The following is a 17,730-nucleotide window of genomic DNA, read 5'->3' on the forward strand; positions in this document are numbered from 1 at the left end:
CCTCCACATCGTGAAGAGCCAGATGAGGTATTTAGGGTATCTGGTAAGGATGCCCCTTGGACTCCTCCCTATGGAGGTCTTTAGGGCACGTACCGCCGGTAGGAGGCCACAGGGAAGATTCAGGACATGTTGGGGAGACTGTATCTCTCAGCTGGCCTGGGAACGCCTTGGGATCCCCCGGGAAGAGCTGGACGAAGTGGCTGGAGAGAGGGAAGTCTGGGCTTCCCTACTTAGGCTGCTGCCCCCACAACACGATCTCAGATAAGCGATAGGAGATGGATGGATGGATGGATGGATGGATGGATGGTTGAGATTCAAGGATAGTCTGTTTTTGTCAAACCGTCTCTTTAATTTATTAATTTATTTTGTTTTTATTTGTAATAGCTTCTGTTCTCTCCTGAACAAAACAGTTGTATCTTCTGCAAATAATACTAACTTAAAGTATTTTGTAACTTTACAAATTTACATAGATATTGAACAATTTTGATCACAGTATTGATCCCTGTGGCACGCCACAGTATATATTTAGCGTTGTACACGTATGTTTGCCTAGTTTCATGTATTGCTTTCTAATGTTTAAGTAGCTTCTTACCCAGTTCAAGACCAACCCTTTGATGCCATACAGTTCACATTTTGTGATTAAAACATTATGATTAATTGTGTCAAATGCTTTAGTTAGGGAAGTCTGGGCTTCTCTGCTTAGGCTGTTGCCCCTGCGACCCAACTTTGGATAAGCGGAGGAAGATGGATGGATGGATTAAAGGATGGATGCTTTAATTAGCTCCATAAACACTGCCGCCGAACACTGTTTACCATCATTGGTAATCTTTTCCATTGTTTTGTTTAAAGCCATCGATGTTGAAATATTATCTCTGTATCCATATTTGTTCTCTGTGAGTGTTCTATATTTGTTTATGGATTTGTCTAATCTGTTATTAAACAGTTTTTGAATAATTTTTGAAAATTGTGCAAGTAAAGAAACAGGTCTATAATTTGTAAATTGGTGTTTGTCTCCAGTCTTATAAATATATATGGGTACTTATTTCAAGTTTAAAGGGCCCTAATACTGTTATTTCATGTTTAGAGGACTTTAATAATGTTAAACATGCGTTTAGAAGGTTGTTAAGTTTTTTTTAATGCTCTAACTATTAAAGTATTTGATTTATTAATATTAATCCTATTCCACGGAAATGTGTTTATCGGTCATGTCTGGTACTAATTAACCGCCATAAACGAGGGACGACTTGCTTCTTAGACTGCTTTTGTGTATGTGCTTGCACTCCCTAGTGGGGAAGAGATGAGTGACAAAAGCCTAAACCAGACCAATTCCCCATACTGAATTGCAATTTGTATTCAATATAATTAGTAGTTGTGAAAAATATAGACATTTGAAAAATACTTATGTTCTGTTAAACCAGTAATGATAATATAAACAAGCCAATGGCATTCCTGTTTTATTTTTTTGTATACGAAATGTAGTTTAGAGCAAGATGCAAAAAGCCAATTTAAGTATCTTAAACATTAACAAACATAATTACAAACAATTTTTGGATGAAATGTTGCTCACCTGTCCACTCCTCCTTAGGTAGTCCCACAGCCAGCAGGCCGGCCCAAGACTGAACAACACAGGCTGCAAGATTAAGAAAAAAACCAGCTGCAACAAACCACAATTTCTGTACCTGATCTCTTCCTCTGGAGTATGGAAGTTCCATGTGATTGGTTGGTGGGAAGCAAGCCAGACATCATCATAGCTGGATAGAGAAAAATCTACTTTGATCCTATGGGATGGTTTAAAGTCACTTCCCTGGAACAGAAGCACCAAGGAAAGCAAGATTATTTCATAGAAGAAAGTAACATTGAATGTACTAAATTGTAACTGAAACACTAATCAACATATATTATAATAATAATAATGGATTAGAATTATATAGCACTTTTCTAAACACTCAAAGGGATTTAAAGTAATAACTGAGAACCCATCATTCATTCACTTAACTTCCACTATGATGGTGGTAAGCTACATTTGTAGCCATAGCTACCTTGGGGTAGACTGACGGAAACGTGGCTGCCAATTTGCAACCACCACCAAACATTTATTCATATTCGGTTTGGATTACTGGGTAATCATGATTAATCACAAGTGATTACTCGGTTGGATAATTATAATTTGCCACAATATTTGTATACAAATGCCATTTTATTGTTAGAATGTCATCCAGGGACGTTTTTAAACATATTTTTAATTGAAAGTATGTCATTTCTTTGCACAAAAATTGGCAACAGTTTTATCTAAAAGTTCTTTCAGGCTGTATTTTGAAGTGAAATTTACCAGTGAGGACACCAGTTGGAGTCCCCTAACTCCTTTTTGTACTGACGTATGCATTGATCTGATCACTGACCGTATTGCGTTAAGGTAAACAAGCGTGCACGATCAAAATCAATTGCATAATTAATACAGTATGTGCACACTAATAATGCAAAAATATTTTATGTTTAATCACATGAGTTAACTCATTAATGTTGACAGCCCCAGTAATAACACATACAATCACAGTGGTACCTCAATTTTTAGTAATGTGTTCCAAAAAGTGCGACAAACACTGAATCATACAAAAAATTGTTCCAAAAATATGAAGACAAAACACACTTCATACAGATAAAGCAGTGTTTCCCATAAATTAATTTACTTGTGACGGGCTGCCACAAGTACATTTTGTGCAGCTACAGATATAGTTTGCCGTCTTCGCTCATTAATTTTATTGGACTGCGAATGTAGATTGTAGTAACAGCACGAGGCGGCAGTGCGCATCGTAGCTCTTCCCCAGATTAGATGTGCCTTTTCTTACAAGGGAAGAAAAAGACATGAGGTAATAGGAATCATAGAAGAAAAAGTGGCGTAAACCTTATCTAGAGACACTTGCAGCTTGTTGAACAGGTTAATAAACTTTTTTGAGACTGTTGGGCTGGACTTGTGTTCATCCAAAACACGAGAACAACAACAATTGGCGGCAGCACTTGGACTTAGACCGGCTGAAAGGCAGTGTTTGGCGGGAATGGTTTCACCTTTGTTCAGCGAGGGCAACTTTAACTGCAGCCTACAAATCAGACACCCACTTGGTGAAGCAGCCACCCAGAAACATTTATTTGGGCAACAACAACTCATAGAGCTACAAAGTGAACACTTTCCACCACCAACCTGTAAGTAAAAAAAACGTTAGGGATGTAATGGTATCAGAATCTCACGGTACGATATCATATTATTGCGGTATATGTGTCCCCCCCAAAAAGCTTGGTAAAAATGCCAAAGTGTGTAAAATGAAGTGTCAGGAATGTTTAGGAAAAGCATGCCTACTGTAAATGAACACAAACATATAGCTAAAATGTTCTAATCATTTTTTTTTTTTTTACTACAAAGAAGTGTTTCTAAGTGCAAATAATTGTACACAAACATCTACTGTTTCAAGAAAATATTTAAAATAATAACTTACAGTTGATGTCTTTAAAGTAACAATGTAAACATCCAGTGCAAAAGTGCAAAACAGTAATGTTCACTTTAGTGTCTTTTAACTTTTACATTATGGGAAGCAGTGTCCAGTAATATTTTTTTTCATGTCAGTCTGGAAAATGTTGTTTCTCAGAAGAGTAAACAAACAATATAACTTAATAATGTCAAAACCTCACAAACTGATGTTTGGCTTCAAACATATTTTCTGTGACAGTTATGAGGAGGCAACTATCTTTTCCCTCTCCTTTACGACCTCCTGCACACAGACTTTCTACACTTGCGCTATGCAGGCAATTTTGGCAGATGCAGTTTACTTCCAGATCAACCAATTCAAAAGAGCCAGCAAAAAACTACACTGAACAAGTTTTAATTTATACTGTATCACGTCACGGTATTATTGTGATGATTGTGATACCGAAATACTACGGCATTTATAATACTGTTACAGTCCTAGTTTTTGTTGTTAAATACGTTTTTAAAACATTAGATACGACTCTTTTTGAAAACAAACGAAAATGTATCCACATTGCATTTTGCTATTATACAAATTAGATGATGACATCATATATTGGCGCGCCCATAAGCAAATGTTGTCATATGCATTGCCCCAGCCCCTTCGACAACCGACCACCACCTGTCTAATGCATTTCTGTGGGAAACACTGTAAAGGATAGTTGTATACGCAGACAACAAAATAAATAAATATAAATGATAAATAAAATGCATAAATGGGATTTCTTGTTTGGGCACTTAATTCCGTGAAATGTTACGCATTTGTTTTTTACGTGAAGTGTTTGGACCTACAATATCCAAGATGGTATACAAACACTGGGGTAAGGTTTTTGTCATTTGACATTTTCGTCCAAAACTGAATCATACGAGAAGTAAGGCTTATCTAAATTGAGATATCACTTTAATTAAAGGGGACTACGATGATGTTTGTCTTTCCTGACCTACACATGTTGTTATGTTGGATACTGGTGATGGTAAAAGTGATTGTATTTTACGGATTCGAGTTGCACCGCGACTTACTGAAGTGAATCAATTCACTTGATCCAGTTGTCACAAAGCGCTTTACAGACATTTAGTTGCTGCTAAACCCTCCCCTTTTGTGAACACGCTCATAATGACAAAGTTAGAAAATACTGACGTGACTTATCAAGTTATCCTGTTTTTTATTTGTATGTTTCCTTTTTAAGATATTTATCCAAATCTCTCACTGCTGCCTAAGTGATTCTAAATTCACTGATTATACTGTTTGACCAACAAGGCCATTAGCTCTCTGCTGCCATCTAGTGGAAGATTATTATTAGATTATTTAACTGCATTTAAAGGTTCACATGATCAACAGAAACTGAGCAATTTTTTTAACCATTTAGATGAAATGGCAAAATTCCTACAGCACACCTTACTATCTCTAACAGCAGACAAGTGTGCTGTGGCACCCTCAAGTTGAAATAATACTTTTTCTGCGTTTGGTTGCTGGTATGGGCTCTGCGGGGTTGGGTTGGAGCGGGCGGGGGCTGGCTTTGTTTGGCGGGGGGTGGGCCCGCGTGGCGTCACGCTAAAGTGGTCTGGTGTGGGTTACGGGCCGTGGGGGGGGGGGGGGGGGGTTGGGCGGGGCGGCGGCTTCCTGGCCGTAGTTCCTGGTTGTCGGCCGCATGGACTGGGGGGGATGTCCAGGCCCTCTACTCCTCCTACTTATAGCACACACAGTCACACAAATATAGGACTTTGGGGGATTGTCCTGCGGGGAGGCATGGCGGGGGGTTGAGGATGCCTCCTATGGGGCTCCAGTCCTCCTGTCTTGTCCCCTGATCGTCTATCCCTCAATCTTAGCTGGATATTAGACACTTAGGATTTGGAGGGCTCGGCTTGGTTGGGACCCACCAAGACCTTGATGTCCCCCAATTTTAATCGCATTATTAGTTCCCACAAGCATACATATCTCACTCACGCTACAGTACACGCATCAATAGGGACTGGAGGTCGGCTGTAATGGCTGACCTCCTAATTTTAACTACACAGTAGACACTCTGGGGGCCTTGTACACATGCATGGGGGGGGGGGGGGGGTTCGGCGCACCCCTCATTGCCTCGTCGGCCGGCGCGGATTCCGGGGACTGCGTCCTGGTGGCCTGCCAGGCTTTTATTAATTTATTATTATTATTATTATTTATTTATTTATTTATTTTTTAATTTATCTATTTTAAAAAAAATATATAATTTGTATTATTTACTTACTTTATTTTATTTTTATTGTATTTATTTATTTTTATTTGTTATTTTTAATTTAATTTAATTTAATTTAATTTGATTTGTATTTTATTTTATTTTATTATTATTATTATTATTTTTTTTTCATCCATCCATCCATCTTCTTCCGCTTATCCGAGGTCGGGTCACGGGGCCAGCAGCTTAAGCAGGGAAGCCCAGACTTCCCTCTCCCCAGCTACTTCGTCCAGCTCCTCCCGGGGGATCCCGAGGCGTTCCCAGGCCAGCCGGGAGACATAGTCTTCCCAACGTGTCCTGGGTCTTCCCCGTGGCCTCCTACCGGTCGGACGTGCCCTAAACACCTCCCTAGGAAGGAGTTCGGGTGGCATCCTGACCAGATGCCCGAACCACCTCATCTGGCTCCTCTCGATGTGGAGGAGCAGCGGCTTTACTTTGAGCTCCCCCCGGATGGCAGAGCTTCTCACCCTATCTCTAAGGGAGAGCCCCGCCACCCGGCGGAGGAAACTCATTTCGGCCGCTTGTACCCGTGATCTTGTCCTTTCGGTCATAACCCAAAGCTCATGACCATAGGTGAGGATGGGAATGTAGATCGACCGGTAAATTGAGAGCTTTGCCTTCCGGCTCAGCTCCTTCTTCACCACAACGGATCGATACAGCGTCCGCATTACTGAAGACGCCGCACCGATCCGCCTGTCGATCTCACGATCCACTCTTCCCTCACTCTTGAACAAGACTCCGAGGTACTTGAACTCCTCCACTTGGGGCAGGGTCTCTTCCGCAACCCGGAGATGGCACTCCACCCTTTTCCGGGCGAGAACCATGGATTCGGACTTGGAGGTGCTGATTCTCATCCCAGTCGCTTCACACTCAGCTGCGAACCGATCCAGCGAGAGCTGAAGATCCTGGCCAGATGAAGCCATCAGGACCACATCATCTGCAAAAAGCAGAGACCTAATCCTGCAGCCACCAAACCAGACCCCCTCAACGCCTTGACTGCGCCTAGAAATTCTGTCCATAAAAGTTATGAACAGAATCGGTGACAAAGGGCAGCCTTGGCGGAGTCCAACCCTCACTGGAAGCGTGTCCGACTTACTTCCGGCAATGCGGACCAAACTCTGGCACTGATCATACAGGGAGCGGACCGCCACAATCAGACAGTCCGATACCCCATACTCTCTGAGCACTCCCCACAGGACTTCCCGAGGGACACGGTCGAATGCCTTCTCCAAGTCCACAAAACACATGTAGACTGGTTGGGCAAACTCCCATGCACCCTCAAGGACCCTGCCGAGAGTATAGAGCTGGTCCACAGTTCCACGACCAGGACGAAAACCACACTGTTCCTCCTGAATCCGAGGTTCGACTATCCGGCGTAGCCTCCTCTCCAGCACACCTGAATAGACCTTACCGGGAAGGCTGAGGAGTGTGATCCCACGATAGTTAGAACACACCCTTTGGGTGTTGGTGTCTCTTGTTTGCGTGTTGGCGTTTGGGCTGGCCGGCGGGCTGGCGCTGGCTGGTCTCCGTGATCCTGTTGGCGTGTGGTTGCCGGTCGCGTTTTTTTTTGATCGCTTCGATTTGATTGGGTGGTGCTGGCTGTCTGGGGGTGTTGTGGCTGCTGTTTCTGCTGCCATTTGTTTGTGGTGTGGGCGCCCGTGGCTGCTGGATCTGGTGCAGGGGGGTGGCTGATGTTGTGACTGGTGGCAGCGCGTGCGCGTGGTGGTGGTTGTCGGGGCTGACAAACTGTGTGTATGTATGTGTATGTATTTATGTATGTATGTATATATATATGTGTGTGTATGTGTACATGTGTATGTGTATGTGTATGTATATTTCTGGGGGTACGTTCTGGGCCTGCCTGTCGGGTGGGGGTCGGCGCCTCAGGCTACTGCATCCGGACTGCGTGTCTGGAGCTCCTGGGTCCCACTGTCCATCCCTTCCGGGTGCCCGTCTTGGTTGGGGCCTGCTGGGTCTGGTCCCTGCGTCTACTGTGGTAGCTTGGTGCTGCGAGTTGGCCAGTTGTTTGGGTAGCGACCTTGTGTGTCAGCATGTCTGTGATCTTATTTTAATTCTTTTTTAATTTTTTTTAAATAGATTTAATTACTTATTTATTCTTATTTTTTAATATATTTTACTAATATTATTATTATTATTATTGTTATTTATTTTATTTATTTATTTTCCCCTGGGACTCGGCGGGGGCGGTTGCTGGTTGTTCCATCTCCATCGTTGGGGTCCCTGCGGGTGGGGTGGGTGGTCCTGTGGCGGCCGGCTTGGGTGGGGTGGCCGTGGGCTGGCCTCGCCGCGCTCTCCGGGGGTGGGGGTGGGCTCGTGGGGACCCTGTTGCCGGTGGGGCGGGGGCGGTCTTCCCGTCCGGTTGCGGGGGGTCTGCGGCCTGCTGCTGGCCCTTGTGGGCGGCGCGGTGGACCAGGCTCTGGGGTTCCTGTCACTGTCCGGCTTGGCTGCGTGGGGGCGGTGGTCCCTGGTTCCCTGGGCACCACACCTACTGTTTGTGGGATGGGCTCTCGGGGAGGCTGGGGCCATACTCTGGTTCCCGCACACACTGGGAGTCAAATGTATTGTACATGCAAATTCACATATACTCACATACATACATACACACATACATAGTTACCTACGCTCCCACATACATATACAAATACAGTACATATTTACACACTCAAAGTTCGTACATCCACACGCACGCTCATTATACAAACATACTGTATACACATACTGTACATATACATTCACTGTAAAAACATACATATACACATACTGTACATATACACTCACTGTACAAATACACACATACACATACTGTACATATACATTCACTGTACAAACACACACATACATATACTGTACATATACATTCACTGTACAAACACACATATACACATACTGTACATATACATTCACTGTACAAACACACATACTGTACATATACATTCACTGTACAAACACACACATACACATTCTATACATATACATTCACTGTACAAACACACATATACACATACTGTACATATACATTCACTGTACAAGCACACATATACACATACTGTACATATACAAGTACATATGCCCACAATTCCCCCCTCTGTCTTCCTTTTTTTCTCTTTCTATCCCCTCCTGCTGCGGCCCGGCTGCACCAAATGATAATATAAATACATTTAATAAAGTCAAAATACAAATAAGGCAACAAGAGAAGTATCCTACACTTCTCTTTTGTAAAGTAAATCTGAACAGCCGTTATGGGCATCTACATCTACTATATGATTTGCCTGAGAAGCTGGACAGGACAAAAAAAAAAAAAAAAAAAGTTGAAATAATACTAAAATGGTCAACTACATAATTAAACAGAGTAGTATTGCAGTATACTGTATATATTTGAGCATATAATAATAATGATAATGGATTAGATTTATATGGGGCTTTTCTAGACACTCAAAGCACTTCACAGTGAAAACTGAGAACCATCATTCATTCATTCTACATTCAAGTGGAGGTTTAGTAATACCTACAGTACAGGTCAAAAGTTTGGACACACCTTCTCCTCATTTAATGTGTTTTCTTTATTTTCATGACTATTTTTTACATTGTAGATTGTCACTGAAGAAATCAAAACTATGAATGAACACATGTGGAATTATGTACTTAACAAAAAAAGGTGAAATAACTGAAAATATGTTTTGTATTCTAGTTTATTCAAAATAGCCACCCTTTTCTCTGATTACTGCTTTGCACACTCTTGGCCTTCTCTCGATGAGCTTCAAGCACACCTGTGAATTGAAAACCATTTCAGGTGACTACTGCTCATCGAGAGAATGCCAAGAGTGTGCAAAAAAGTAATCAGAGCAAAGGGTGGCTATTTTGAAGAAAATAGAATATAAAACATCCATCCATCCATCCATTTTCTAGCGCTTGTCCCTTTTGGGATCGCGGGGGATGCTGGAGCCTATCTCAGCTGCATTCTGGCGGAAGGCGGGGTACACCCTGGACAAGTCGCCACCTCATCATGTTTTATGTTATTTCACCTTTTTTTGTTAAGTACATAAGTCCACATGTGTTCATTCATAGTTTTGATGCCTTCAGTGACAATCTGCTATGTAAATTAGTCATGAAAATAAAGAAAACGCATTGAACGAGGAGTAGGTGTGTCCAAACCTTTGGCCTGTACTGTATATACCGTGGTATGTGGTTTTAAACCAGACTTCTTTCTTGCATTTTTCAACTGTAACCTTAATTATTTAAAAAAGTATAATATCTATCTATAGTATATCTAATATCTTCATAAGAATAGTGTTCTTCCTGTGTGACGTAAACTGAGAGTTAGGAAACAGATTTGCGGTACTGGAAAATCTTGGAGACGAGGACATAGACAAATCATGGGATCGTTCCAAAGAGGCAGTAACTGATGCTGCAGAAAACACAATCGGAAGAAAATGAGGCACACATAAGGAACAATTGATACTGGATGAAACATGGAAAGTCATCGACAAAAGGAAGCAGCAGAAGGAACGGGTCTTTTCCACACATAGAGAAAAATGCGAAAGGCTTGATAAGGCAGTATAAAGAAAAGGTGCAAGAAAGACAAGGAGAACTGGTATGAAGGGAAATCCAAACACGCAAAGCAAGCAGCAGCAAAAAACTACACAAGAACAGTATACAGAACAGTAAAGCAACTTTCAGGAAAAAGAAAGAGTAGAAACTAAAGAGAAAGATGAATAAACTCTAAAAACGAAAGAGGAAGAAGCAGGTTGATTGGTCGAACATGTTAAAACTATCCTGAATCAGCCAAATCCAGAAGAGGAACTGGAAATAGTCCTGACAGAGACACAACAACTCAACATAAACTGTGGAGACATAACAGTAAATGAAGTAATACAAGCTTTAAGGAAACTTAAAAACAATAAAGCACCAGGCGTTGATGAAACATATCCAAAATTGTTTTAAATTATGGACGAAGGATCCATCCAAAAACTCTGTAAACTATGCAACATGGTATGGCGGAAGGAACAGGTTTCAACAGAGTGACTTACTCTTCTTACAATAAAACTACCCAAGAAAGATGGCCTAACAAAATGCTCAAACTGGAGGAAAGTAACTCTGCTATCTGTGGTTTGGAAGGTAGTTGCAGGCATCGCACTGGCAAGAGTAAAGAAAGAAGTCAATGTAAAGTTAAGGGGACAACAATCAGGCTTCAGAGAAGAAAGATCATGCACAGGCGCCATACATTCCCTAAAAGGGATTATTAAATGTACATTGAATATCAACAGACACTTTCAGTAACGTTTGTTGACAGGCCGTTGACAACGTTAACAGGGAAACGATGTGGAATATAGTGGGATACTATTGACATTCCTGAAAAAATCATGGTTGTAATGTAGGCCTTCTACGAGAACTGCAAATGATGTGTGCAACTGAACAATGAACAAAGGGAGATATTCTGTCATTTTTTTCTGTTCCTCCAGGTGATTGACTTTGGGATAAAAGAACTGGAAAAGGAAAATGTTGTGGTATAGTCTGGTGAGAAAGATCTGTTTGACTTTGATTTCGCTGATGACATCGCACTCTTTGAAAAGAATACACAAAACCTACAGTGATGCACTGACAAAACTAAAGAAGTCATGAGCAAAATTGGCCTAAGATTCAACAAAGTTAAATGTAAAGTAATGGATATCGGAAAAGAAGGCACACAAATTAGAATTTATGAAAAAGACATTCAGAAGGTGGAGAAATTCCAGTATTAAGGGAGCACCATTAGCAACGATGGTAAAAGTTCAGAAAAAATAAGAATACCGATTGGTAATGCAAACTCAGTATTTGGAAATCTCTATAACCTATAGCAAAGAAAATATATGAAAATGGAAACAAAGTATATGAAACTGTAGTACTATCTCTGATGCGTGTGAGACATGGCAAATAACTCCAGTAAATAAAGAAGAAGAAAGATGCATTCCACTATAAATGCCTGGAGTAAGATATGCTATGAAGTTTATTTTCTACCATGTTTGACAAAGAAAATAGCGATGTTTGTCTTCAAAATAATATTTCAACACAGGCGATGCATGGAAGAATTAATTGCATCTAAAATGACCACCTATCCAAATGATCCAATTGCAAGCATTCTCACATGTGACTGAAAAACAAAATTTACATTACTAAATGTTTCAAAGGATCAACTTGTGTCCTTTTCTCATTACCTTACAACAGGAAAATTTGCTGGCACTCCATTTTGAAAGTCTCTATTTGACAGTATGTAGATTAAAGGCCTACTGAAACCCACTACTACCGACCACGCAGTCTGATAGTTTATATATCAATGATGAAATCTTAACATTATAACACATGCCAATACGGCCGGGTTAACTTATAAAGTGACATTTTAAATTTGCCGCTAAACTTCCGGTTCGAAACGCCTCTGAGGATGACGTATGCGTGTGACGTAGCCCGGCGAACACGGGTATGCCTTCCACATTGAAGCCGATACGAAAAAGCTCTGTTTTCATTTCATAATTCCACAGTATTCTGGACATCTGTGTTCGTGAATCTGTTTCAATCATGTTCATTGCATTATGGAGAAGGAAGCCAAGCAAGCAAAGAAGAAAGTTGTCGGTGCGAAATGGACGTATTTTTCGAACGTAGTCAGCCACAACAGTACACAGCCGGCGCTTCTTTGTTTACATTCCCGAAAGATGCAGTCAAGATGGAAGAACTCGGATAACAGAGACTCTAACCAGGAGGACTTTTGATTTGGATACACAGACGCCTGTAGGGAACTGGGACAACACAGACTCTTACCAGGATTACTTTGATTTGGATGACAAAGACGCAGACGTGCTACTGTGAGTATGCAGCTTTGGCTTTTTTTTTGCGTATGTACGTAACTTTTTTAAAATATATAAGCTTTATGAACCTTGGGTTAGGTGAACGGTCTTTTGGGCTGAGTGATTGTGTGTGTTGATCATGTGTTTGAATTGTATTGGCGTGTTCTATGGAGCTAGGAGCTAGCAGAGGAGCTAGGAGCTAGCATAACACGTACCGTACCGTACGTGCGCGTCACGTACGTAACTTTTTAAAAATATATAAGCTTTATGAACCTTGGGTTAGGTGAACGGTCTTTTGGGCTGAGTGATTGTGTGTGTTGATCAGGTGTTTGAATTGTATTGGCGTGTTCTATGGAGCTAGGAGCTAGCAGAGGAGCTAGGAGCTAGCATAACAAACACGCAGGTGTTATTATGCAGGATTAATTTGTGGCATATTAAATATAAGCCTGGTTGTGTTGTGGCTAATAGAGTATATATATGTCTTGTGTTTATTTACTGTTGTAGTCATTCCCAGCTGAATATCAGGTACCGTGAGTATGCAGCCTTGGCTGCTAAACATTCGATAACTTGACCGTATGTGCGCGTCACGTACGTAACTTTTTAAAAATATATAAGCTTTATGAACCTTGGGTTAGGTAAACGGTCTTTTGGGCTGAGTGATTGTGTGTGTTGATCAGGTGTTTGAATTGTATTGGCGTGTTCTATGGAGCTAGGAGCTAGCAGAGGAGCTAGGAGCTAGCATAACAAACACGCAGGTGTTTTTATGCAGGATTAATTTGTGGCATATTAAATATAAGCCTGGTTGTGTTGTGGCTAATAGAGTATATATATGTCTTGTGTTTATTTACTGTTGTAGTCATTCCCAGCTGAATATCAGGTCACCCCCGGCTCTCACAGCATCTTCCCTATCTGAATAGCTTCAACTCCCCACTAGTCCTTCACTTGCACTTTACTCATCCACAAATCTTTCATCCTCGCTCAAATTAATGGGGAAATTGTCGCTTTCTCGGTCCGAATCTCTCTCACTTCATGCGGCCATCATTGTAAACAATAGGGAACTTTGCGTATATGTTCAACTGACTACGTCACGCTACTTCCGGTAGGTGCAAGCCTTTTTTTTATCAGATACCAAAAGTTGCAATCTTTATCGTCGTTGTTCTATACTAAATCCTTTCAGCAAAAATATGGCAATATCGCGAAATGATCAAGTATGACACATAGAATAGATCTGCTATCCCCGTTTAAATAAAAAAAATTCATTTCAGTAGGCCTTTAACATATTTGGAAAGGACAATGTTACCCAGAACAGCATAATTTTTTTTAACACAGCCAGAATCCTGCCAGCAGTTTACTGAAAAACACTACTTTGAAGATTATAGCAGGCCTCACCATCTGCAGCTGACAGGACTCTCCTCTGTAGCAGCGTACATCCTCAAGGTCCAAAGTGGCAGTAATCACTTCCTAAAAGATAAGACAATGGAAACACAATTTGACATGAACATATTTTTTTGCAAAACGCAACTTTAATTAATGTTCCAACATATGGCTTTTTGTTGTTAATGTAAGATAATGAAATATTATTATCACATATTCCCATTTCTGTCAATTTAAACCTGGAAGTGAGGACATGGGGACAGTGCTAGGTTATACTACATTACCCAGAAAGGTTAGCGCTGTAGACAAAAACCGTCAGAAATGGACAAGCCATCTGGGTGTACCGTGAGTTTTCCCAGTGGACCGATAAATAATGGGCGGATCGATGGACATCAATTTATTTATCTAATGAAAAAAAAAATCCATGTCAACATGTAATTTGTAACGAAATAAGACAATAAAAAGGATAAAGAAATTTTAAACATATATTTTAAGACAATTATCTGTTGTTAGTATCAATATTTCAGGCTTTTTCGCATTACATTATGCCTGATAAATGTATTTGTTGACATTTACAGTATGTTTTGGTATTTATTTCTACAATGTGCCATGCAAAAAAAGCAATGTTCCAAAAATGGCCCATGGGCCACACTTTGACAATCTCTGGTTTGTGTACTGTATTTCAACAACAAATGCTGCCAACAATGGAAGATTGTCACCACGTTTGTTTCAAGCAATGGTTAACACTTTTGAAGGTTTTGTACACGCAATGCACACATCTCCGCCTGCACTCGCTCCCGCAGCAAACACTCACTACCCTTTTCACTTCGGGTGCGTGCCTCTTCTGGCAAAGCGTGTGTGTGTGTGTGTGTCTGTGTGTGTATGTTTTTGTTTTGAAGAAGAGTAACAATGCATGTTGTACACACTTTCATCATGAACTATTAATGAATGTGGGAACCTGGAAGCAGCAAATAGCCATTTGTGGCGGGTCAAATTTAATTGGTTTCTAAATGTCAAATAAATTTAAAAGTTAAAGTACCCATGATTGTCACACACACACTAGGTGTGGCAGCAGTGAGCAGCAGCGGTGGCCACGCCCGTGAATCATTTTTGGTGATTTAACCCCCAATTCCAACCCTTGATGCTGAGTGTCAAGAGGGAGGTAATGGGTCCTATTTTTATAGTCTTTGGTATGTCGAATAAATTAACATATGGGAAACATTGCATCCATTTCCTCCTTTGGCTGTGCGTGCAAGGGAAGCATTGTTTCGGGCATTGTGCATATATTAATAAAAGTCAATCAATCAATCAATCAATGTTTATTTATATAGCCCTAAATCACAAGTGTCTCAAAGGGCTGTACAAGCCACAACGACATCCTCGGTACAGAGCCCACATACGGGCAAGGAAAAACTCACCCCAGTGGGACGTCGGTGAATGACTATGAGAAACCTTGGAGAGGACCGCATATGTGGGTAACCCCCCCCCTCTAGGGGAGACCGAAAGCAACGGATGTCGAGTGGGTCTGACATAACATTGTGAAAGTCCAGTCCACAGTGGATCCAACACATCAGCGGGAGTCCAGTCCACAGCGGGGCCAAAAGTAAAAGTACTGTAGAATTAGTTTTGGCCAATTTACAGTTGTACCTGCTTAACACAGAGAAAAGCATCTGATTGGCTTTCCTTTGTAAGTCACTGCCAGACCAGACCCTCTCTCATGCACTGTTAAAGAGCTCTGATTGGATATATTCCAAACTTGTTCCACAGATTTACAAGACAAAATAAAATATAATTGGATTTGGTTTATGTTAACATTTTCATCTCGTTTTTATTCGTTTACCAAAATTTCAGTTTATTTTGTCATTGTCTTAGTTAATGCGCATTTGTTTTGATTAGTTATTGTTTTATTTTAGTCAATGACAAATAGGTTGTTGATGTTGACGATAACTAAGATGAACATGTTTATTCAGCAAAATTAACAATGTGGCTGAAAGTTATCGTGTTGTGACATATGTATTTGTTGTGCTTTTTGCAATTGTTTTTACATTTCTCGGCCACCATAGTAAGGGAACAAGATGCAAACTATAATTCTGCTTATAATAGTTTACAACACGAGTTTCCAAAATGTTCCACCATGTCCACCATTCAGAAGAATTGAAGAGTGTGTAGAATGCTGCCAGGGCTTCAACAGGTCCAACCATCCATTATCTATATTGCATGTCCTCATTATGGTCACAGGAATGCTGGAGCCTATCCCAGCTGACTTGAAGGGCTAGGCAGAGCACCCTGGATAGGTCGGCAATCGCTGGTTTTAACAGGTACTGTAGCATTTTCACTCTCCACTGATAGTGTCGTCTGAAGTCTCCCAATGTATCTTAAGTTGTAATGGTTCCATGCTCTTGTGTGACACATTATTTGTGTTATTAAACTTAAATAATTTAGTAAAGGACATTTTTGTCTTCTATGTTGCATGCACTAATGTTTCTCGGTTTACATGTCTGCAGCGCACATGCACATGTGCAGATTAAAAGACTGTAGTGACTGTAAGGTTTTTCTCAAACTTACCACATCGTTCAAAGAGAACTGTGCTCCGTGTGCCACAATGTCCCCGTTGATGGCCACCATGGCACAACCGTCATAATACAGTCGGTCTCCATCGCATCCCCTCTGATTTGCATACAGGTAAATTCCTCCACTCTACAATAAATCACCAAAATACATTGTCTGAAGAACACCAACTTTTCTGACAATAGCCCAATCAACATTCCCTAATATGAATGAACACTTACATACTGTTCTCATGTGATCGGAAACATCTTCATCAGAAGTGCTTCAATCATAGTTTTCCTGCTCTGACACATTCTCCCCCAAACCATGATCATCTTAAAAGATAAGATCAAGGGCCTGTTGTACACTAATTCTGTGTCTCAAATGATTTCCATCAGTACACTTCAATGCACTGTGTACTTCCTGTAGTTCTGAGCATGTATACTTTAACAGTGTAGTGCTGTCCAAAATCAAATACTAACTATTGCAATATTTACCCACTTCTTTCTCTTCTTCTTTCCTTTTTGAAAAGGGTGAAATTATGCAACGACATTGGGATCGCCTGATGAAATATATTTCAGTGTTTGCCATGCTTCTTAGTTGTACAATCGTTAAAAGTGAATGTGGTTGTTGTTTTTTGTTTTCCCATCCATCCATTTTCTACCGCTTGTCCCTTTCAGGGTCACAGGGGGTGCTAGAGCCTATCTCAGCTGCATTCGGGCGGTAGGCAGGGTACACCCTGGACAAGTCGCCACCTCATTGCAGGGCCAACACAGATAGACAGACAACATTCACACTCACATTCACACACTAGGGCCAATTTAGTGTTGCCAATCAACCTATCCCCAGGTGCATATCTTTGGAGGTGGGAGGAAGCCGGAGTACCCGGAGGGAACCCACGCAGTCACAGGGAGAACATGAAAACTCCACACAGAAAGATCCCGAGCCCGGGATTGAACTCAGGACCCTCGTATTGCGAGGCACATGCACTAACCCCTGTACCACCGTGCTGCCCTCTTTTTTGTTTTTGCATTTTTGAAATAAAATATTGTGGTTCTGTACTTTCCAGTGCTATGAGTTGCTTCTCAAATGCCATTGTATCAAGTTAGCTAAAGAAGTCATTATGCAAAACCAACTTTTCTTACCTATTGGTACTACCTGTTTTTGTGTATGTGGGATCTGCATAAGTCCCGAAAATTAGAAATCAAATCATGGAGACAGGGTGGGGATATTTATA

At 41.0% G+C, this 17,730-nt stretch overlaps 1 protein-coding gene across 4 annotated transcripts in view; it reads right to left on the reverse strand.

The window, feature by feature from the left end:
• nadsyn1 (NAD synthetase 1) overlaps positions 1 to 17,730 on the reverse strand; it is a 78,619-nt gene that overhangs the window by 27,998 nt on the left and 32,891 nt on the right. For 3 of the 4 annotated variants that reach the window (XM_062030201.1, XM_062030180.1, XM_062030209.1), the window contains 4 exons: positions 16,512 to 16,643; positions 13,962 to 14,033; positions 1,680 to 1,804; positions 1,568 to 1,616 (listed from right to left, as the gene is read on the reverse strand). In XM_062030201.1, the coding sequence (XP_061886185.1) occupies positions 1,568 to 1,616; positions 1,680 to 1,804; positions 13,962 to 14,033; positions 16,512 to 16,643 (378 nt within the window). The remainder of the gene's footprint in view (positions 1 to 1,567; positions 1,617 to 1,679; positions 1,805 to 13,961; positions 14,034 to 16,511; positions 16,644 to 17,730) is intronic. The other variant, XM_062030190.1, reaches the window with a different exon arrangement.

Source organism: Entelurus aequoreus, linkage group LG02, assembly GCF_033978785.1.
Source record: "Entelurus aequoreus isolate RoL-2023_Sb linkage group LG02, RoL_Eaeq_v1.1, whole genome shotgun sequence".
NCBI lineage: Eukaryota > Metazoa > Chordata > Actinopteri > Syngnathiformes > Syngnathidae > Entelurus > Entelurus aequoreus.